The following is a 23,292-nucleotide window of genomic DNA, read 5'->3' as shown; positions in this document are numbered from 1 at the left end:
CTATGCAGACAGTGTACTCTTTGAAGTCTCCCTCCATGTGATTTGGAAGCTATGGAGAATCAAGAACGAAGCTGTGAGATAACTTCCAAACCTAAGTACCCAGATTCACAATTTACTAGCCCTTCAGTCTCCTCAAAGTCTGTGCATAGCCAGACATTTCAAAGCAATGTGCATAGCTCACTGAGTACTCATGGCTTTGGGAAGCTCTTCCACAAACTCTGTGCTTATCACCAACCTAGAGTTTTTAGACTTAGGCGGCCTCCACTGATCCTTCAAAAAATAATGCACTGATGAAAAATGTCTCAGTTTATACAGCTACAATTGAGAACTCACCCTCTGCTAGAGTACGCATAATTTATAACAATCTTAAATTCTGGAGGCCATTAAACCCTGGTTGTTACCCTGCACACATCTATTTAATTCTGAAATAGCTAGGTATCCAGATGCACAATAGTATCTACTCTCACACTTTTCTTTAACCTCATGCTTATGCCTTCAACTTCATGCTTATGTGCAGTGCTGCTGCATAATGTTTGAAGCATATCAACAAACCTCACACACCTCTCATATTGGCCAAGCTACTAGGAACACTATTTTAAACCATGCTCTTCAGAACACTGCCTGCGAGCAAACTGGTCATGGGTGAAAAGTGCTATATAAATACTACAATATGCCTGCCAGGCACATGGTGGTCAAAGTCACCATTCCATGAACAGAAAGGATACATGTTCTTCTTGTAGGAGCTGCTGATGATTCGGCCACTTTCCGTCTTTATCTTCTTCCTGTCATCTTTCCCTGTCGCGCCCACAAATTTCTTCTTCTTCCGGTCCCTGGAAATAAACAGAGATCATAATGGAAATTATCTGTGTAAAAGAAAACACCTTTTATATAATTAGGGAACAGAGCAGGTCTGTAAGTCTTCCCCTATTCGGGAAAACCTTTTCATTTTAAGAACCTTACCTTAAATTCTACAATGCTCTGGTTAAATTTACATTTTAAACAGAGCCCAAAACCCACCAACTTTGACACAGAGAGAATGAGACAGCCAGTGAATATTCTCCCCTAAGCCCAGCATGTCATGACTCACCATTTCAGCACCTGCTTGCTCTTCTGCATGTCCTCTGTTTTGTCACCGAGCAGGTCGAGCACAGCCCGTGAGGCCTGTTGCTCAAATGTGCTGCCACCATCTGCACCAACACTCAACCTGAATGATGGAGAGAGAGCCAGTTAGAACAAATGTACATGTCAAGAGGAGACCACCTCGATCCATAAGACTGAGAATGCAAACAGTCTCCCAATTTTTTTTTTTTTTTTTTTTTAATGAGATCACTGAGATTATGTTGCATTCTTGCAACTGGTCAGTTGGAAATAACTTGCAAAGCAAATGAGGTAGAATCAAAAATAATTACCAGAAAATCAACATCACACAAATGTATCTTGGTACCCAATGAGATGCACTGCAGCACTAGCTCACCCTCTTTCACTGTCAAAGTCCTTGGGTCGATAAGGGATGTAGAATTGCTGTTCTTGAGACTGCTCTTTCTTTTGCTTCTTGATGAAGCCATCTTCTTCCACAGGTGATTTTCTTTTTCTCCCCACCACTGTAGAGAACACTTCCTGTGAAGAAATCAGAGTTGAGAATGTAAGAAGAGGCAACTCAGTCAGGTGTGAGTCGACAAATGAATCTACTGAAGGTATCTGTGTTTGACCTCATGATCACAGGTTCGAATACTGACAATTCCACTCAGTATTTTATCCTTCTGATATTGATAAAATGAATATTTTTGTGTTAGGTAAAAATAAACATCTGTTGTTCAGTGGCAAGATGCCCCAATGGGTGATCAGGCACTGTACAAATACACATTATGTGTGTGTGTGTGTGTCAGGAGCATCAGTGAGAGAGAAAGATTGTTCCTGGATTGTTCCATGTTAAATAAACATTCCAACTAGTTATCTATCATCAGAGTGAGAGAATAGGAGCATGTGAGAGTGAACGATAAAGCTTGTGTGCGATTTTGTGCATACATGTGTGTCTGGTATCCTGCACTATTTACTGTGAACATCACATTTCTAAACATTTGGTAAGCTAAGAGACAGAACTCCTACTCCTCAGAGGATCTCACCATGCCTTGTGAATAGTCCCATCTTTACAAAAGGACATAAGACTCAGTGTTCAAGCAGTATTCCAACACCTTCTCCAGTTATGGAAGGCCGAACTTCTGCCATGGCAAACCTAGAGCTGTACAAGCTTGCTGTCTTCCTTCCTGCAGAGCTCTCTCGCTGCCCTGCATAAACTTTGCTCTACTACTGGTACGTGGAAAGCTTTCCTCTGCCAGTCATACGAGGATGGTACTGTATAATACTGTACACATCTGCTAGTCAAGAGCAATGCTCTCCCTATATCCTGATTGCAGAGTAAGACTCAAATAGTCAAGTCTGCAAAACATCCTTTCCTTGTCACATGCACATGGATTTCCAACCTGCACCACTACAATCTCTGTGAAATAATTAACACCCTCAACACAAGATACTTGAGGTTTTATTTTACTTGAGAACGCTTCGGGAAGTAGTGCAATGTTGCCACACTTCCACTCAATCAGGTAGAAAACAGGCAAAGCTTATTCGAAAATGTAAATGATTGGAAGGCCTTGGGGGATTGCATTTATACTTTTGTAAAAGTCACAGGTTTGTATTAGTCTAAGTGGTAAACATGTTTTTTTAAGGATCTCGCCTTGGTACCCTTTGAATTTGCCAATGCTGATTGTTGTTGTGCAGTGGGTGGGTATTTTAGGGTGGGAGGGGAGTGGCACATGAGCGAGAGCAAGAAATACAAGCACGCTCATGGAGTGCACCATAAGAAATAAAATAAGTGTGTGCATTGAATGCATACCAGTCAGCCAGTCAAAAGTAAAAGAATATATGCGCCAGCTGAGGTACAAATACAAGCGGAGGAAGGCAAGGCATTCAGTAAGAAGTAAGCAAATGAAGTAACAATAAAACTAACCAGTGGTAAGTAACGGGCATGCTCTAAGCTCACTGTACGTTTTTGGTATAGTCCACAAGAGGTCTTTCACAAACAGACAGCTAAAATGTGTCTGTAGGTGAGAGCTAAAAACGTTAAAAAAAAGTCTGGCCTGGCAGTTTGTAAACTTAGGTTCAGGCATTTTGGAGACAGACCTCTATGTTTTGCTCTTCTGCCTCCTGGCTGACTGGTGTGGAGCGTTCCGGAGGGTGCAAAGCTGCTGTAGATGCTGCCTTCTCCTCTTGTATTCGCTGGAACTTATGTATGGCCTGGCAATCCCGGTCTCGCTTTGCTCTCATGACGCAGCTCGCAGCCGTCTTGTTGGTAGAGTTGATTTCAAATATAGTCTGTGAGGAAAAAGCAATGATAGAAGAAGCATGATGCGCTAGGAAAGCCACTGAAAAAAGTGGTACTCCGTGCCTGGTGACAATTCACAATAGACTCGACAATGTTTGACTCTTCATAGGCTATACTTTCATAATACTTGTTCAAACACCACTACATTACAGCCATGCTCTCAACTTCTTATTGCATGTTTGCCAGCTCCTGATGTGCACACTTCTTTTATGAAGATGTTGAACATATGAATATCCTTATCAGAAGAGATGGCAGAATCTTGACCTATAAGATCCCTTTTCACAACCACAAGGGAATCAAAGGAGATCAATAACTGAGGTACAGAGGTTCAGTCAAAGAACCGTGTTAATTTTCTATCTGGAGTTACATACATACCAGTATACTAGTGTCAAAATTGGATGTATCTGCCCTATGCAGCCCTGAACAATGGAAAGAACCTTATCAGGTCTAGTTTTCGCCTGAATTAGGAGTGTGGAATTCCAGTAGCCCTATGCTCAGGGGAGAGGACAACAGGTCTTCATGTTTATTTTGCCTTTGGGATATGTAGGCCCAAACCCCTGCAGCACAAACCCTCTAGCTGTCAGTTTACAATACCACACTCTGAATTAGGAATAGCACTGTCTGAAAATAAGGTAATATTTGCATCCAGTAATGCTGTTCTAACTTGTATTTATGGTTCATTAATCCAAAGACTATTATTAGAGTCAGCACTCTAAGGCAGTGGTTCCCAAACTTTTTCGATCCCCGGCTCCTTTGACCTATTGGCCGTGTTGGCCACGGCTCCCCATTATGTTACTTTTTTTTGGCGGGTGGGGGAACGTAATCCCAGCCTGTACCTGTACCTACACTATTTACAGTTTGACTTCTTAATTCTCTCGTTCAGGTTCCTGAAAACCATTTATTTTAAACTATTTCTTTTCTTTTGTCATAGGGATATTATTAATGGTACTCTGGCGCCCTCCGCTGGTCACAATAATTAATGCAGGGGGTTTTGTTTCCAAAACCACGGTGAAAAGCTACCGATTAAAAGCACCTCCGAGTGGTTTCCAGACTGTGTGCGGCGCCCCTGGCTAATTTTGACGGCGCACCAAGGAGCCGCGGCGCACAGTTTGGGAACCACTGCTCTAAGGAAATGTAAGCTCGGACACCACTACTGACAGTAGTTTCAGTATAAAATGTGTACACACATTTGCAAAGTTAACAATATGAGGCTACGTGTAATGCTCCCAGAATGCTCTCTGATTAAATGCAAATATGCACAGAAGCTTGAAAGCAAGATTGATGATTCTTTACCTTCAAAATAAAATGTTCACAAATCAGGTAACTAGGAAAATAATGTTTCGCAAAAGTACTGTGAAATTTTAGGTAGTTTCTTTGAAGTATCATTTAGTGAAATATGTTGATCCAAGCTAGTATTGCCAAAAATGTTCCTAATGAAAAATCAGCATAACCAGTTTTAACGCTATTATAGGAAACAGGAAAATAAACAAGCACTGGCAAAGCCAGTAGATCTGACATTGGTGGTCAGCTGTTTGGTCAATGAATGTCTTGTTTTGACATTGTTTTTGTAAAACTTTATTGTGGCAGCTGCTGGGCCCTCACCATTATAAGAAACACTCAAAAAGCAAAAATATTTCTTGGTCTCAAAAAAGCGCTCACTGCCACAGTAGTTCATGGCACTTCATACATCTACTTGGTGTGCCGATATGCTCCGTGTGAAACAGCAGAATGCTGTCACTCACATTCCATCCATTACCCTGCTATTTTCAAATTTGACTCCCTGAGAGCGTCTGGTATGCCCAGGCGTGGGTCCCAGGCTCAGTGTGCCACTGGAAAGAAACTATACCTGGATGAAGAGCCCACAATAAGGACGAAACTGGGCCTGGGAGGCTTGTGTTTCGGGTCAGGGAAGACCTTGCCTGGCAGTTTGGGCTTGACTATTCCCATAAAGAACAGGATCAATACTTATTTGCATATAGCTGGATCCACACTGTGGTGGGTGCAAAAACAGTGAACTAGGATGCAGCCCAAGCAACTGCCAGTGACCAAGATTAATTCAAGCATTCCACCCATCACCTTGTTGTGTTTGCATTTGTCACTCACAGTGAAGCCAGCCGATCACTAGCTAGAGGGAGAGATCGAAAGTGTAATTAAAACTAAAGGTCGTGGTTAACACCAATGGGACCTAATTACCTAGCAGTACTGAAGATTTCCAGCTTTTATGAATTCACAACAATTTACAGAACTTGGACGTTCACATGATATGTTTCTATTCTAAAATAATATTCTGTCGCTCAGTGAATTCTGGGTCCTTATACAGATGTGGAGATCCTCTAGTGTTTATATTTGAAGCAAAGGGTATTGTGCTTAATTTCTGTGTTTTGTACTGGAGTGTAAGTTATGGAGGACACAAACATAAGACTTATCTCCCTGTGCTTGGGTCTACTGGATATACAAGCCCTGTCATCAGACTAGAGTCCTTTTACTTCCTCTGCTACCACAGTGGTCAGAGGATCGGTAGAGCTTTGGTTCTGCATCAAGTAATATACCCAGTACTATCCCTTCAGTGCTGAATCATCTCTTTTTTGACCTGAAAGCTTTCTAGCAGAGCAGGCTCTCGCTTTGTGGCCCATCAGTTAGATTAAGTCAGAGGCTACAGAGCCAATGCTGGCTACCCTAACATCTAGCAACTTAAAAGATTTGTTTGAATACTTTTATTTAAAAAAATCATGGTACCTTAATAACTAATGCTGTCAGCTGTTCCATATGCACTTCCTTTGGTTAAAGGTAACCCACTACTTCCTCATGGTAATGTGGATTTTTAGGAGACTCTTATGGACTCATTGGGATGAGACCACTCCACCACACTGAATGCCCTGCACCCATTTTGTATGACCAATCGCCAAGGGTGCACATAACTTTGACACACATATTTACCACATAACGGTGACTACATAGACGCTCACTAAACATCAAACCAACGTCCAATTTTAATTGGTGCGATGATGATGTCATCTTTTAAACAAGTTTTATGTGTACACAGTTTTACTCACAGGTCCTTGTGAGAGCCGGGGTGGGGGGCAGCCTAATCAAATTTGGACCAAAATTCTTCAACAACTCCCACAAGCCACCCCACCACTCGATGAAAAACAGGAGCATACACGGTGGTTGGTTTCTAAAACAGAAAATCACTTCTTGGTTTTTCGCCAAGAAATGTGGCTTCTCCATTCAGATCAGCTGTAACTGAGACCATGAATATCTGACTAATATTCAAGGGCGTAAGAATTCACAGAAAACTATATGAATCAATGAACTATTGATTTTTTTTTTACAAACAACAAATGTACTTCACCTTTAAGATACACTCCTGTAAGTATTGTTAATTAATTTACATTTTAAATTAATTTGCAACGCTTTCTACAAATGGCAATATTAATCTTTGCCCTTGAGGGAGTTTTGTTTTTGTATATTTGGCTCATTTCCCAAACTCTCTGGAGTTACAAAGAACACCCCACTACTTTTTTCATGCTTTGTGTTAGATGGTATGATGTCTATGCTACTCAAAAGCAATAGAATGTACTCCAGATGGCTCAGATGTGTCTATTCTGTGGTCGAGTGGAGAAGCCTGAGATCCTGAAAAGACTTCATGAACAAGGAGTCCTGGAGACACCAGCTTCACAATTCTATTATGTTTATCACAGCTGTCAAAGGGCAAGCTATTGCATGACAAGCCTGCAGTTAAGAAGCTGGATCTTACGGATCAACGTGAAGAGCTGAAGTATTTGTTCAGGATGCTGTGTGTGTTGCCTTACCTGGTCAATGTAAAGTCTTAGATATGGGAACGAAACTGGCAGCGCAAGTGTGGTGGTTTGGGTTAACATAATGATGCACTGCTATTCCATATACCTAAATTAGAAATGAAGCTGTAGCCACAGTGGCTTCAGTGAGGCTTCGTAGAAATGGAGCACGTGTTTGAAAATGACAAGATTTGTAGGATTTCACTAGACACAAACAGTTCAATCTTCAGAGAGGGCAATTTTTTGTATACACATGCCAGATGCAAGCAGCAAAATCAACATGGGGAGAATTTCCTGTGATGTCAAGAGTCATATGTACTCGGCCCTCTACTGAACAGGTACGGGGTCTGTGAGGAGTCACTTTAGCCCTTAAAGAATGTTGCTAGTTACCTCCACTGGCGGTGAAAGCCAAATGAGACCAAGGTTACGGGCAGGAATTGGCTAAGAAAGAATGGCGAAGAGCCTGCCAGGCCATTAATAAACTGTCGGGCAGCTATAGATTCAAATTACCATATCATAAAATCTTACAAAGAGCCCATCTTACACATAATGTACAACAAAGAATATACCAGGGGAGGGCTGACTCCGGTCGCTGAGGCCATGAACACACTGACCATACTATAATCTGGACCTGGAGTGACTAAGGGAAAACGTCCTGTGCTATTAGTGCACCATGCCAATGCCTCCTGTTAAACATAGTGAACCATTCATTACATAAAAGGGTGCCTACCCAATCTGCACTGCAGGATGATAAAACAGTGATGGAAGCACTTTCCATGGACCAAGCAAGTATAAGTGACAGCGTCTGTCACTTCCTACTCTACGATCATTTTCATGTAATAAATTGACTCTGGGCATGCTACATGACACTAGGTCACAACTGAAAAGTCAAAAGTTGATGAGCAATATGGTTTTGAAAGAACATCTGAAAAAACAGCTGTTCAGAGATCCACCGCACACAAAGAGAAGAGGTAAAGATGGATACAGTAAGCTAAGAATTCTAAATTTTATGTGACATCAATGGACTGAAGTTCAACAGTTACTGTTCATCAAGAGAAATTAATAAACAGTTTTTTAAAACATGTAATGGCAAAACCAATGGGTGTAGCTTTTTGTTTTACAGGAAGTGTTTGTTAATAGGCAGATTTTGAGTGTTAACCTTAGATGACCTAGAAATAAGATACTAATATGAAACAATCACTTAGGGTACAACAAGAAACCTGCGAAAAGTGCCTTTTTTTCAAGAGACTGCATTAGAAGACGTAAGCTGCTCTCTCATATATAAGTGTTAAATGATGTGAACTTAAAAATAATAAACAGCAAAATATTGCCTAGAAGAGCATTTTGGCAATAGGATAGTATTTTCAAAGCATCTGTAAGAAAGCCGAAGTGAGCGCGTATTTTTTACTTTGTGAACAAAAAAGCAGTAAATCCACCAATATTACAGCAAAGTAAAACAAATAAATGAGTGAGGGATATTAGTGAATACCTGTAGTCATTTGCAAAGACAAACAGGACACACTTGCTGTAGGAAGCTCGTCCTTTATGTGGTTTGCGAATACCGGGTAAAAGTTCAAGGGATTCCCCAGTGAGTGGGCAGGGCTTGCTATGCAATCCCAAAGTGCTCTATTTAGGGAAAGTGGGATCGAGAAGCCTTAGGCTCAACACAGAGGAATGCAAGACATCTACAAATACACACTATAGTCAATAAATGAGACACGACTCAAGAAGGAGACCCACACAAATTTATAAAAATAGCAAGTACCTTTATATATGTTTAGGCATCAGAGAAAAATCGTTCAAGTAAGTACATTTTTAAATTTCTGAGTTCTGGAATGTTATCCTATGGGAGAAAAAACAAGTTCTGCAAACAGGTAGAGTACAGCGACTTACAAGACCAATCTCCTGGGGTTAAGGTGAGTAGTGGGCAAGGTCCAAGGCAGCACCCACAGTGCACCCACAGTACACCCTCAGCGGCACAGGGGTGCAGAGTGCAAAACAGCATTAGATGCCCAATGCATTCCTAAGGAGATCTCACACTGCGGAAAGAGGCTGCAGGCTCTGGCGAGGAGGCCAATCAGGCTGAACCAACAGTGGGGCTTAAGCCTCACAATGCTCGGGCACAGGTGGGCATGTTTGGTCCTCTTCGCCGGTGCAGAGGTGTCGGATTTTCTTTACCAGAGCAGTCGCGGTGGAGGGGGACTGTGTGCAGAGGCTGCAGGCGTCGTTGGGAAGTTCAAGAGGGGTAAAACCACTGGAGGGCTGGGGAACCTTGTTGGCCCCGGTAGTCCACTTCAGCTCAGGTCGGAGAAGTCAGGTGCAGTGGTGACTTCAGGTGTCAGGTTTTGGTAGTTCCAGAGGTTTCAGGGTCCATTCTTTTGGGGTTTGCTGGAAAACAGGTCCGCTGTTCAAGGGAGGTCTTGAGTCTTTTTCAAAGGTAAGCAGTCCTTCCAGGTTTCTGGAGTCACAGCTTCAGAACAAGTCAACTTTGGTACAGATTTTCAATGAGGGATGGAGACAGGCCTGCATGGTTGGTACCAGTTCAGCTGCTTCTTTTCTCCTCCTCTGCTTTTGCTGCTCTTCTGTGTCCTTGGTCTTCTTAGGTCCTCAGGATCTGCTTCTCTGGCGCTAGGGGCTTGCCTAAATACCTAATTTAGAGGCATTTTGGGCGTGCAGGGTAGTAGCCAATGGGTCACTGACCCTTGCTGTCACTACATCCTTATATGACCACTTCCTATGGAAAGTGGGCATAACCCTGTCCCAGAATTCCTAAGTATGCCATCACAAAGACGGCTACTTCTGAAAAATTGTGTCTGCCTTGCAGTAACCCACCTTATGGCTGGTACTAGCCTAGGGGTGGCACGCCTACCTGACTAGCCAATTTTCCCACCTTTCCAGGTGCCAAATGGGCTCTGGATTTGCATTTCAAAGGCAGCAGCTCTTTGAGGCTTGTCGCCTTAGGAAGGATAATCATCAGGTCATCCGGTAGGAGGGGGTGTTACACCCTATTCCTAGAAAGGCTTTTGTTCTGGGCCCCCTTAGAGCAGAAAGCTCTCATTCTAGGGGTCTAGAATGGTATCCAGTGGCAGGCTGGCAGAAACTGGTCTGTGTGCACACCATAGGCTGGCAGGGTTTCAGGGGGCACCTCTTAGGTACCCTCTGAGTGCATGTGTTTGAAAATCCCACACTGGCATCGGTGTGGTTTCCCCACATAAAATGTATGATACCAAACATCCCTATCTTCAGTGAAGCCATCATGAAGCTAGGGAACTCGTATTGACCAGTGTCCAGCACATGCATTTAAAATGGCTTCCCTTGTCACTTACTATGTCTGTGAATCGACAAAGACATAGCAGGCTCACATGTAGTATAATGCAGCCTGTTTCAGGGCTGTAAGGCCTGCAAGAGGAGTGACTTACATATAGTGCATGCAGTGTTAGGAGGACATGGCACACAGGCTGAATGTCATGTCTTCTCTTTTGTCTGCACCAAGACATGCAGCATGCAATGGCAGCCTGTCATGTGCTTGGTGAGGGGGTCCCTTAGGGTGGTACAATTTGTGCTGCAGCTATTAGGGACCCTCTTTTGTACCCCAGGCCCTAGGTACCAGGGGTTATATTTACTAATGACTTATAGAGGGTGCTAAAGGTTTTGCCAATTTGGGAACAACAGTGTAGTTTTGGGAAAGAGCTCTGGCACTGGGGATCTGGCTAGCAGGGACCCAATGCACTTTCAGTCAAAATCACATCATGTACCAGGCAAAAAGTGGGTGAGGGGAGTAACCATGTCAAAAACCTTCCTACATGAGCCCCTCCCAAAGGAGGGACGGTGAAACTAACCTTTCCCAGAGAGAGTCCTCATCTTCTGTGGAAGAACCTAGGAAGGCCATCTGCATTGGCCTGGTCAGTTCCAGGTCTTTTTTCCACTGAAAAGTCCATTCCCTGTAAGGAGATGGACCACCTTAATAGTTTGGGGTTTAAACCTTTCATTTGCATTAGCCACTTGAGAGCCCGGTGGTCATGTTTGAACAAGGAAGTGAGAGCCAAACAAGTATGGCCTCTGCTTCTTCAGGGACCAAACCACAGCAAAGAGTTCCTGCTCGATGACAAACACTGCTCTCTGGAGAGTAACCTCCTGCTAATGAAAGGAACAGGTTAGTCATGGCCATCATCATTGATTTGGGATCGGACTGTTACTATCCCATGTTCAGAGGCATCTGTCTGCACTATGAACTGCTTGGTCTAATCTGGAGCTTTTAGAACAGGTGCTGAGAACATTTCTTCCTTCAGAGAGTCAAAGGTCTTTTAACAGCTCACTATCCAGTTTACTTTCTTGGGCATGTTTTTGGAGGTCAGTTCTGTGATAGATGCCACAGTGGTGCAAACCTCCTGTAGTACCCAGTCAAGCCAAGGAATGCCCTGACTTGGGTCTGGTGGTTGGAGCTACCTACTCCAGATTTGTCTTTATCTTGGGTTTCAGTGGTTGAACTTGGCCTCCACCTACAAAGTGACCCAAGTATACAACCTGACCCTGCCCTATCTGGCACTTGCTTGCCTTGATAGTGAGGTCTGCTCTTTCCAGAGCCTCAAGGACCTTGCCACAGTGGAGCAGGTGATCCTGGCAAGTGGAGCTAAACACAGCAATGTCATCAAGGTATGCTGCACTAAGGTCTTCGACCCCAGCCAGGACTTTATTCACCAACCTTTGGAAGGTGGCATGGGAATTCTTTAGTCCAAAGGGCATAACAGTAAACTGATAATGCCCAATAGGAGTGGAGAATGCCGATGTCAGACCTATCTGCCGGTACCCTTATGTGAGATCAAAAGTACCAAGATATTTGGCTGCCCCTAATCTGTCAATTAGTTTATCAGCCCTAGGAATAGGGTATGCATCTGTTTTGGTCACATTATTGAGCGCTATAGTCCAAACAAAACCGCATTTATCTTGTTCAACCCTGGGAATGAGGCTTGGGGACTAAGACAACTGGGCTGGCCCAGGGACTAGCAGAGTGCTCAATGACTCCCGAATCCAACATCTTGCTTACTCCAGCTTTGATGCTCTCTTTGACATGATCAGATTGTCTGTGGCTGTCCTTGGTGTCCACATCATGTGTGCACCAGGTAGCCTGACCAGTGATCAAAGAGAAGAGCTCAGCATACCGATGCAGTACTTGTTTGCAGTCAGTTTGCAGATGGTCAGTGAGGGTGCCTGAAAAGACCACTCCTCCAACTGAGACATCTTTGGGGTTGCTGGAGAGGAGATTCCGGTCTCAGCTTTCTGTCCCTCATCAGTGACCATGAGCATGGTCATCCGAGGTCTGTCATGATAGGGTTGAAGGCGATTTACATTGATAACCCTTTTGGGGTTCCTGCAAGAGCCAAGGTCCATCAAGTAGGGGACTTCCCCTTTTCTTTCCAGGATAGTGTAGGGTCCACTCCATTTGTCTTGGAAGGCCCTAGGAGCTACAGGTTCCAAAACCCACACCTTCTGCCCTGGTTAGAACTCCACCAGTGCAGCATTTTGGTCATACCAGAGCTTCTGGAGCTCTTGGCTGACCTCAAGGTTTTTAGAAGCATTTTCCATTTAGTCAGCCATTCGAGAGCGAAGGCCAAGCGCATAGTGCACAATATCCTGTTTAGGTTCTCTGAGAGGTCTCTCTCATCCCTCCTTCACAAGACAAAGTGATCCCCTCACAGGATGCTCAAACAGAAGTTCAAAGGGGGAAAACCAACACCCTTCTGTGGCACTTCCCTGTAAGCGAAAAGCAAGCATGGAAGTAAGACATCCCATCTCCTTCCGAGTTATTCAGGGAGTTCACCAATCATACCTTTCAATGTCTAGTTGAATCTTTCAACAAGGCCATTATGGGGTAGTGAACTTATAGATCACACCGCATTCAGCCCACATGTATTTCAAGTAGCCAGACATGAAGTTTGTACCCATGTCTGACATCACCCCCTTTGGAAAGCCCACTCTGGTAAAGTTACCAATGAAGGCCCTAACTACTGCAGGAGCAGTGGTAGTCCTCAGGCATATTGCCTCAGAATACCTGGTTGTATGATCCACTACAACCAGTATAAATAGGTTTCCTGATGCTGTTGGAGGGTCTAGGCGACCAACTATGTCAATCCCTATCCTCTCAAAGGGAACCCAACCACTGGAAGTTTAATTAAGGGGGCCTTTGGGTGGCCATCAGTCTTGCCACTGGCTTGACAGGTGGCACAGGAGTTACTAAACTCCTTCAACTTCTGGGACATACCTGGCCAGTAGAAGGGGTTCACCAACCTACTCCACGTTTTAGCCTAATGAAGATGCACAGCTAGGGGTATGTCATGGGCAAATGTGAGGAGAAATTCTCTATACTGCTGAGGCACTACCACTCTCCAGGTGTGGGGTCTCTGGCCTCAGTGTAAAGGAGTCCCTACTCCCAATAGGGCCTGTGGGAGCCACTGACATCTTCCTTTTCCTGATCAGCAGCTTGCTGTCTCAGGCCTTGAGAGTGGCACAGGTCCTCTGCCCCAGCATAGATCTTCCTTTGAGGGTCCCCTGGGCCCAAGAGCTCTGTTGTGTAAGGCCCAAGTTCCTGAGGCTCAGTTCCCTCTGGGATTGACAAGTCTTCTTCCTGAGAAGAGACCTTATCTTGTATCTGTGTAGAAGCTGGTTTCGCAGACTTATTGCCCTTTCTCTTGGTTGGTTAAGCCATTATTCCAGACCCCAACTCTTTTTCACCCTGTGCTTTGTACAGTGCTCTTGTTTTTACACACAGCCATTCAGGTATACCCAGCATAGCTGCATGAGTCTTTCAACCTCAGCCCATGCCGAGGACGCCAGATCATTGCCTAGCAGACATTGTACAGGGACTGCAGGAGATACTACCACCTTGTTTTGGCCAGTAACCCCTTCCCATTCTAAGGATACCATTCCCATGGGATATATCTTAGCCTGATTATTAGCACTGAGGACTGTATATGTCTCACAAGTCAAGTATTGATCTGAGGACACCAATTTCTCAATCACCATGGTGACACTGGCACCAGTGTCTCTCAGGGTTTCAACTATAAACCCACTGATATGTGGCTGTTGTCTGTATCTCTCCAGATTACTGGGCCAGACAACCAGGGCAGCTACATCCACACCACCCTCTCAAACTAGATATGCCTCAGGGAGTTCATTGACATGGTCAGGTCCCACTTGAAATCCCATCTGGAGACTCACCACTGCATTTACTGCAGGTGCACTAGAGGCATTTTTTTTGTGGGGACAGGTAGTGTCTCCAGTTCGGTGTCCAAGAGCTTTGCAGTCATGACACCAAGACTTTTGGGGATCTCAGTTTTTACCTCGGTACTCACCCTTAAGTCCCAGGCCCACCCTCCTGAGAAGAATTTTGGGGGCCTTTAGAAGACTCTGTTTTTATCCTTTTCCTGGTCACCATCTTTCCCTTGGGAGGGCCTTTTGGCCTCTTTCTTATGGTCAGTCCCTCCCCCCAGTTTTGGCCATCCTTGTTTTGACCCAGTTGTCTGCCTTCTTCCCCAACTCTAGGGGAGAAAGTGGACCTAGGTCTACCAGGTACTGTAACTTTTCTAGAACACAATTACATTGCAGATGCTCTCTTATAATTAAATTATAAAGCACATCAAAGTCTTGCACATTCTGTAACTTTTCTCGAACACAATCACATAGCAGATGCTCTCTTATAACTAAATTAGAAAGCCCATCATAATCTTGCATATTGTTACCTTTTAGCCAGCCACCTGGTGTTTTAGCTGAAAAGTCCACAAAATGTACCCAGGTCTGACTGTGGGTTTTTCGAGTCTCCCTAAACCTGATCCTGTACTCCTCAGTGGTGAGTCCAAAGCCCTCAATGAGGGTATCCTTCATGAGGTCATAGGACTCAGTGACTGCTCATTCAATGTCAGGAGCCTTTCCCTGCATTTACCAGAGAACAGTTCCCAAAGGAGAGAGCCCCAATACTTCTGGCTGACCATATCTGAACCATTTGGTGATATTATCGGCTTCTGAGTATTTTGAGACAATCCCTAGGCCCATCTCAGTTCTTTCTTTTTCTATAGCTAAGAGTTTAACCTCTAAGCCTATCCTCATAGTTAGTTCTAAAGATCTGCATCTTCAGTGAGACACTACTAGAAGTGTTCTCAGTGGAGGTATTATCTTAGGGGGTAGAGATGGAGTAATTGTTGGCCTCATCCACCTCTGTGTTCTCATCTTCCCCAGTGGGGGGATTTTTACTTGCCAGTGCCTGGTAATTATCTGTCTGCAACTGCTGCAGATGAGCTTTTGTGGGTTTGGTACCCATGGCAAGTTTCCATGCTTTACAGAGCTCCTTGAGACGGGTACTCTAAGGTGCTGCTGATAAGGTGCAATGTTGAGTTTCTGGGAAGGCCCTTACTCAGACATTGTTTAAAGTAGTTGGGAACTTTGTAAAGGTCTTACAAAAATTGCTAAATAGTTTTGTAAAAGGGACTTAACCAAGGCCCTACAGATATTTTTTAAAAATTAGAAAACGTTATTAATTGGAAAAATATTTAACTAGGAACAATTTTTGGATTCCTCTGTGGAATCAATTATCAACCAAGTGGTGCAGCAGATGTCAAGTCCTGTATCCCAACCACTGCCCCACCAATGTAGGAAGCTGGCCCTTTATGCGATATGTGCATTCCGTGTAAAGGATCCAGGGGTTCACCTGTGAGTGTAAAGGGCTTGCTATGCAATCCTGAAGTGCTCTACTTAGGGGTAGTGTAGTGGCGCAGGCTTAGGCTTAACACAGAGGACTGCAAGACCTCTGCAAAGACACGCAATCGTCAATAAATGAGACACAAGACTCAAGAAGGAGATCCACACAAATTTATAAAAATTGTATCTTTATAAATGTTTAGGCATCAGATAAAAATCGTTCAGGTAAGTATGTTTTTAAATAGGAATTATTTTCACTCTATAAAGTGGACAGTGCAATTTCTGAGTTCTGCAATGTAATCCTATGGGAGGAAAAGCCAGTTCTGCAAACAGAGTACAGCGACTTACAAGGCAAATCTCCTGGGGTCAAGGTGAGTAGTAGGCAAAGTACAAGGCAGTACTCACAGTACACCCTCATCGCCATTGAGACATCCTGGTACAGAGTGCAAAATGGGCGCAGGGTGCCCAATGAGTTCCTACGGAGATCAGTCACATCGAAAAGAGGCTGCAGATTTTGGCCAGGAGGCCAGTCGGGCTGAACCAAAAGTGGGGCTAAGGCCTCACGATGCCCAGGTACAGGTAAGCACCTTTGTTCCTCTTATCCACGGCTCAGGGGCGACAGATACAGAGGTGTCCTTATATGTTGGATTTTCTTTACCGGAGTGTTTGTGGTGGAGTGGGGCTATGTGCAGAGGCTGCAGGAGTCGTGGAGTCCAGGAGGGGTGAAACCACAATGAACTCGGACTCTGTAGGGCTGGGGAACCTTGTTGGTCCTGGTATTCCACTTCAACTCGAGTCGGAGACATCGGGTGCAGTGGTGCATCCAGGTGTTGGGTTTTGCTCGTTTCAGAGGCTTCAGAGTCTCTTCCTCTGGAGTTGGTTGGAGAACAGGTCCGCTGTTTACTGGAGGTCTTGAGTCTTTTTTGAAGGCAGGCAGTCCTCCCAGGTTTCTGGAGTCACAGCTGCAGGATGAGTCGACTTTGATGCAGATTTTTGACAAGAGATGCAGACAGGCCGGTTGGGTTGGTACCAGGTCAGCTGCTTCTTTTCTCCTCTTCTGCTTCCGCGGCTCTTCTGTGTCCTTGGTCTTGTTAGGTCATCAGGATCTGCTTCTTTGGTGCCTGGGGCTCCGCTAAATACTGGATTCAAGGGTGTTAGGCTAATGTAGGGTAGTAGCAAATGGGCTGACCCTTGGGTTCACTACGCCCACTATATGACCTCTTCCTGTGGGTAGTGGGCATAACCCTGTCCCAGAATGCCTAAGTTTGCCACCACAAAGATGGCTACTTCTGAAAAATCATGTCTACCTCGCAGTAGCCCACCTTAGAGGGGGTACTAGACTGGGGGTGAAATGCCTGCCTAGCTAATTTTTCCATCTGTCCAGGTGCCATATGGGCACTGGGCAGGGGTGGCTTTCTCTCCAGTGAGGGGAGTCAGGTTTGCATTTCAATGGCAGCAGCCCTTTGAGGCTTGCAGCCTTAGGAAGGCTTATCAGCGGGTCATTCTGTGGGAGGGGGCGTTACACCCTCTTCCCAGACAGGCTATTGTTATTGGCCTCCTGAGAGCAGAAGGCTCTCAACCTTGGGGTCCAGAACAGTGTCTTGGGTGGCAGGCTGGCAGAAACTGGTCAGCATGCACACCAGAGGCTGGTGGGGTTTTTCAGGAGCATCTCTAAGGTGCCCTTTGGGTGCATGTTTTGGTAAATCCAACACTGGCATCAATGTGGGTTCACCATATGAGATGTTTGATACCAAACATCCCTATGTTCAGTGAAGCCATAATGTAGTGGGGGAACTCGTACTGACCAGTGGCCAGCACATGCATTTAAAATGGCTTACTATGTCTGAGAATCGACAAAGACATAGCAGGGGCATGTCTACTTATGCAGATATGCCTTCACATGTAATATAATGCACCCTGCCTTAGGGATGTAAGGCTTGTAAGTGGGTTGACTTCCATATACTGCATGCAGTGTTAGGGGACATGCCACGCAGGCTGTGTGCCATGTCGTGCTTTCACTTTGTCTTCACCAAGACATGCAGCCTGTCATGTGCTTGGTGAGGGGTCCCTTAGGCAGCACAAATCCTGCTGCAGCCCTTAGGGACCCTTTTAAGTACCCCAGGTCCTAGGTACCAGGGATACTATTTGCTAGGGACTTACAGAGGGTGCTAAAGGTTTTGCCAATTTGGGAAGCAACTGTGCAGTTTTGGGAAAGAGCTCTGGCACTTGGGACCTGGTAGCAGGGATCCATTGCACTTTCGGTTGAAATCACATCATGTACCAGGCAAAAATTGGAAGTGTAACAATGTCATAAAAAGGCACTTTCCTACACTTGTTTAACAAAAAAGAAAAAAAAATGCAATAAAATATCACTATGTCAGTAAATAAACCAAAGAACACACGGACTCCAATTACAAGCTACACAACGATGTAATCATCAATGAAATGCCTGTGGTCTTGAAGGACAGTCCATTCAAGCAACATCAATATGTGAGAAAGCCCTAAGGGTCAATGGTAGAAGTGAGATGAGTGAAAGCTCACTTCCTCTAAACTACTTATTGCGTTTCCTTTTTTAAAGTATTGGTGACCTGAGGTCTCTAAGAAGGTTAAAGCTGCCTGCAGCAAGATCTAAAAAAAAAAAAAAAAGTCAAATCACACATCAGTATGCAGAACCCAATGCTGAATATGAACAAGCCAAGCAATTACTTAGAGAAGTGTTTTCAATCAGTGTGAGGCAAAAGGAAGAATGGATTTTCATTCTGCAGATGTACTCACCGCTTTTGATCTGTAATTCTTAATAGAGTCCACAAATTTCAGCCTTTCCTGCTCCTCCTCCACCAAATATGAACCTTTGTTAGAAAAGACAGTGATACAATTAGTGCTTCCTACAAGGATTTAACAAGAAAATGTATGAGCAGTAAGGCTTTTTTCACAACTGAGTACTATATGTGATAGTAATGCAAGTCTGGCTTCAGGGAGTTGGAGAGAACAGGGTTAAAGCACTTGCTGAGAAGAAGCTGGAGAGAACAAGGGAAGAATGCCAAAGGGCCTGTAGGAATCTGTATTCGGACACCAACAGCTGCAGAAATTGTGGAAACTGCCCTGGCTCATGAAGAGCGGGAGGTGATGGGTAGCAATGAGGTCTCTGGTGAGTTAAATGGTACAGCATTGCTGGCCATGGACAGTAATACAGACTGGTTCTGGATGCTTTATTGTGAAGGTGATAGAGAGAATGCTGGACTGTGTAAGGAAAGGTGCAGAGAATGTTGCATTAGTGCTGGCTGTTAGTAGTAGCACAAGTACATTATTGAATGTGAAGAACATGCATATCCTTACTGAAGAGCGGATGGATGCCCACGCGCGTGAAATCTGTTTCCTTGACTCGTTTGATGGATTCTGGCGAAGGGGTAGGCCGCGACTTGAGATACTGTCTGTAGGCATTCTCAGACACCCTCTTCAAATTCTGCAGGTCTAATGATGCTTCATGATCCGCTATTAGTAGGGACTCCTCATCATCAATGATGCTCTGTGGGGCTCTGCCAATTACTCCATCAGGGTCTGAAAAACAACAAAGAAGGATCTGAACACATGGAATGGACATGAACAGCAGCGGTTGTCTTCCACTAACATTAGCAGCCTAGTAGTTTAAAATGGTTTCCTCTTGCAAAACAATTGCCAACTGGGCCAAGTAGTCGCATGTTAACACCAAAATCCTTCCTCTCCTCAGCCTGTTGCTTGCACAGTTCCCATATACCCTCACTTGTCCAGGCCAAGGCGACAAGGGAAGTTTCTCCTTACCTGCCGGAGGGTCTTGAGGATTAGTCAGCTTTAGAGGGCGCCCCAAGAACAGGTGCAGATCAAGGATGTATGGAGTCTCATCTATTGCAACCAATGAGTAGGCAGTACCACTGCGGCCAGCCCTAGCAACACGGCCTGAAAAAAGGAAAAGGTTGAAATTAGAGAAGGTAAGAGTAAAGGAGGACAGTGGGAAGGCTGTATTAAAGACAAGTAAACAGAAAGAAGCAACAGAAGATCCACACAAATATCACACTGTCTTTATAATTATTTACCCTCAACCCACCACTATCCACAGTCTAGTCTTGTTCCTTGGCCATCACCACTGCTTTTGAAACAGATGAACACACTTCTTTTCTCTGCTCTTCTTTTTGGATTACTGATACCCACACTTTCCTAGTTTTCTTTTCTTCATTTCCACTATCTTGGTTTGAGTACAATTTGAACTCACTCCTTCTACAGAGGGTTCTAAAATATTGTTGCATCTATTATATCTTCATGAGGTCTAACATCACACTTCTAGCCAAGAATCTCCTATGATATCTAGCTCAATGGCACCAATTCCACTGTTCTCTCTTGAACTCAGTCGCTCAATCTTGATGCGATACGTATGTGAATATTCTTCTTTCCTTTCTTTTAACTAATGTATCTCTTTCGTATCTATTTCTCGTGTCGCCTCTCTACTTTTGCCCACAGTTTGTGGGTCTGGTTCTTTCTCCAGTCGCATCTTTTTGTCATGCCTGTAGATTCCAGCCTGATACAGCTGTAAAAAGGACTCCGCTGACCTTTCAAACAGGTCTCTACCGTTTACTTCCACTGGCTCGAAAATTGTTCTCAATCTGCTGCACTTTCTGCTCGAGTCTTAGATGTACTTTAGCTTTTTTAACACTTCCATTTACCCCCTTGTAGGAAGTTGGCTCTGTATGTGCTATTTCAAAGTAAGGAATAGCATGCACAGAGTCCAAGGGTTCCCCTTAGAGGTAAAATAGTGGTAAAAATAGATAATACTAATGCTCTATTTTGTGGTAGTGTGGTCGAGCAGTAGGCTTATCCAAGGAGTAGTGTTAAGCATTTGTTGTACATACACAGACAATAAATGAGGTACACACACTCAGAGACAAATCCAGCCAATAGGTTTTTGTATAGAAAAATATATTTTCTTAGTTTATTTTAAGAACCACAGGTTCAAATTCTACATGTAATATCTCATTCGAAAGGTATTGCAGGTAAGTACTTTAGGAACTTTAAATCATAAAAATTGCATGTATACTTTTCAAGTTATTGACAAATAGCTGTTTTAAAAGTGGACACAGTGCAATTTTCACAGTTCCTAGGGGAGGTAAGTATTTGTTAGATTAACCAGGTAAGTAGGACACTTACAGGGCTTAGTTCTTGGTCCAAAGTAGCCCACCGTTGGGGGTTCAGAGCAACCCCAAAGTTACCACACCAGCAGCTCAGGGCCGGTCAGGTGCAGAGTTCAAAGTGGTGCCCAAAACACATAGGCTTCAATGGAGAAGGGGGTGCCCCGGTTCCAGTCTGCCAGCAGGTAAGTACCCGCGTCTTCGGAGGGCAGACCAGGGGGGTTTTGTAGGGCACCGGGGGGGACACAAGCCCACACAGAAATTTCACCCTCAGCAGCGCGGGGGCGGCCGGGTGCAGTGTAGAAACAGGCGTCGGGTTCGCAATGTTAGTCTATGAGAGATCTCGGGATCTCTTCAGCGCTGCACGCAGGCAAGGGGGGGATTCCTCGGGGAAACCTCCACTTGGGCAAGGGAGAGGGACTCCTGGGGGTCACTTCTCCAGTGAAAGTCCGGTCCTTCAGGTCCTGGGGGCTGCGGGTGCAGGGTCTCTCCCAGGCGTCGGGACTTTGGATTCAAAGAGTCGCGGTCAGGGGAGGCCTCGGGATTCCCTCTGCAGGCGGCGCTGTGGGGGGCTCAGGGGGGACAGGTTTTGGTACTCACAGTATCAGAGTAGTCCTGGGGTCCCTCCTGAGGTGTTGGATCTCCACCAGCCGAGTCGGGGTCGCCGGGTGCAGTGTTGCAAGTCTCACGCTTCTTGCGGGGAGCTTGCAGGGTTCTTTCAAGGCTGCTGGAAACAAAGTTGCAGCCTTTCTTGGAGCAGGTCCGCTGTCCTCGGGAGTTTCTTGTCTTTTCGAAGCAGGGGCAGTCCTCAGAGGATGTCGAGGTCGCTGGTCCCTTTGGAAGGCGTTGCTGGAGCAGGATCTTTGGAAGGCAGGAGACAGGCCGGTGAGTTTCTGGAGCCAAGGCAGTTGTCGTCTTCTGGTCTTCCTCTGCAGGGGTTTTCAGCTAGGCAGTCCTTCTTCTTGTAGTTGCAGGAATCTAATTTTCTAGGGTTCAGGGTAGCCCTTAAATACTAAATTTAAGGGCGTGTTTAGGTCTGGGGGGTTAGTAGCCAATGGCTACTAGCCCTGAGGGTGGGTACACCCTCTTTGTGCCTCCTCCCAAGGGGAGGGGGTCACAATCCTAACCCTATTGGGGGAATCCTCCATCTGCAAGATGGAGGATTTCTAAAAGTTAGAGTCACTTCAGCTCAGGACACCTTAGGGGCTGTCCTGACTGGCCAGTGACTCCTCCTTGTTGCTTTCTTTGTTCCCTCCAGCCTTGCCGCCAAAAGTGGGGGCCGTGGCCGGAGGGGGCGGGCAATTCCACTAAGCTGGAGTGCCCTGCTGGGCTGTGACAAAGGGGTGAGCCTTTGAGGCTCACCGCCAGGTGTCACAGCTCCTGCCTGGGGGAGGTGTTAGCATCTCCACCCAGTGCAGGCTTTGTTACTGGCCTCAGAGTGACAAAGGCACTCTCCCCATGGGGCCAGCAACATGTCTCTGGTGTGGCAGGCTGCTGGAACTAGTCAGCCTACACAGACAGTCGGTTAAGTTTCAGGGGGCACCTCTAAGGTGCCCTCTGTGGTGTATTTTACAATAAAATGTACACTGGCATCAGTGTGCATTTATTGTGCTGAGAAGTTTGATACCAAACTTCCCAGTTTTCAGTGTAGCCATTATGGTGCTGTGGAGTTCGTGCTTGACAGACTCCCAGACCATATACTCTTATGGCTACCCTGCACTTACAATGTCTAAGGTTTTGTTTAGACACTGTAGGGGTACCATGCTCATGCACTGGTACCCTCACCTATGGTATAGTGCACCCTGCCTTAGGGCTGTAAGGTCTGCTAGAGGGGTGTCTTACCTATACTGCATAGGCAGTGAGAGGCTGGCATGGCACCCTGAGGGGAGTGCCATGTCGACTTACTCGTTTTGTCCTCACTAGCACACACAAGCTGGCAAGCAGTGTGTCTGTGCTGAGTGAGGGGTCTCCAGGGTGGCATAAGACATGCTGCAGCCCTTAGAGACCTTCCTTGGCATCAGGGCCCTTGGTACTAGAAGTACCAGTTACAAGGGACTTATCTGGATGCCAGGGTCTGCCAATTGTGGATACAAAAGTACAGGTTAGGGAAAGAACACTGGTGCTGGGGCCTGGTTAGCAGGCCTCAGCACACTTTCAATTGTAAACATAGCATCAGCAAAGGCAAAAAAGTCAGGGGGCAACCATGCCAAGGAGGCATTTCCTTACACCCCTACTATGCATTTCTCTCTCCCTCTTGTTTATCTGTATTTGT

General features: G+C 45.2%; 1 protein-coding gene across 1 annotated transcript in view; it reads right to left on the bottom strand.

Annotated features, from left to right (window-relative positions):
- The window catches only part of DDX54 (DEAD-box helicase 54), a 117,033-nt gene that overhangs the window by 13,545 nt on the left and 80,196 nt on the right, over positions 1–23,292 (bottom strand). Inside the window, exons 12-18 of the mRNA XM_069214555.1 lie at positions 19,663–19,797; positions 19,201–19,422; positions 18,640–18,713; positions 3,178–3,369; positions 1,475–1,617; positions 1,088–1,204; positions 726–830 (exon numbers count right to left, since the gene is read on the bottom strand). Coding sequence (XP_069070656.1) covers positions 726–830; positions 1,088–1,204; positions 1,475–1,617; positions 3,178–3,369; positions 18,640–18,713; positions 19,201–19,422; positions 19,663–19,797 — 988 coding nt within the window. The remainder of the gene's footprint in view (positions 1–725; positions 831–1,087; positions 1,205–1,474; positions 1,618–3,177; positions 3,370–18,639; positions 18,714–19,200; positions 19,423–19,662; positions 19,798–23,292) is intronic.

Source organism: Pleurodeles waltl, chromosome 11 (assembly GCF_031143425.1).
Source record: "Pleurodeles waltl isolate 20211129_DDA chromosome 11, aPleWal1.hap1.20221129, whole genome shotgun sequence".
In the NCBI taxonomy this organism is placed as follows: domain Eukaryota; kingdom Metazoa; phylum Chordata; class Amphibia; order Caudata; family Salamandridae; genus Pleurodeles; species Pleurodeles waltl.
This window is presented reverse-complemented; position numbering and strand designations above follow the sequence as displayed.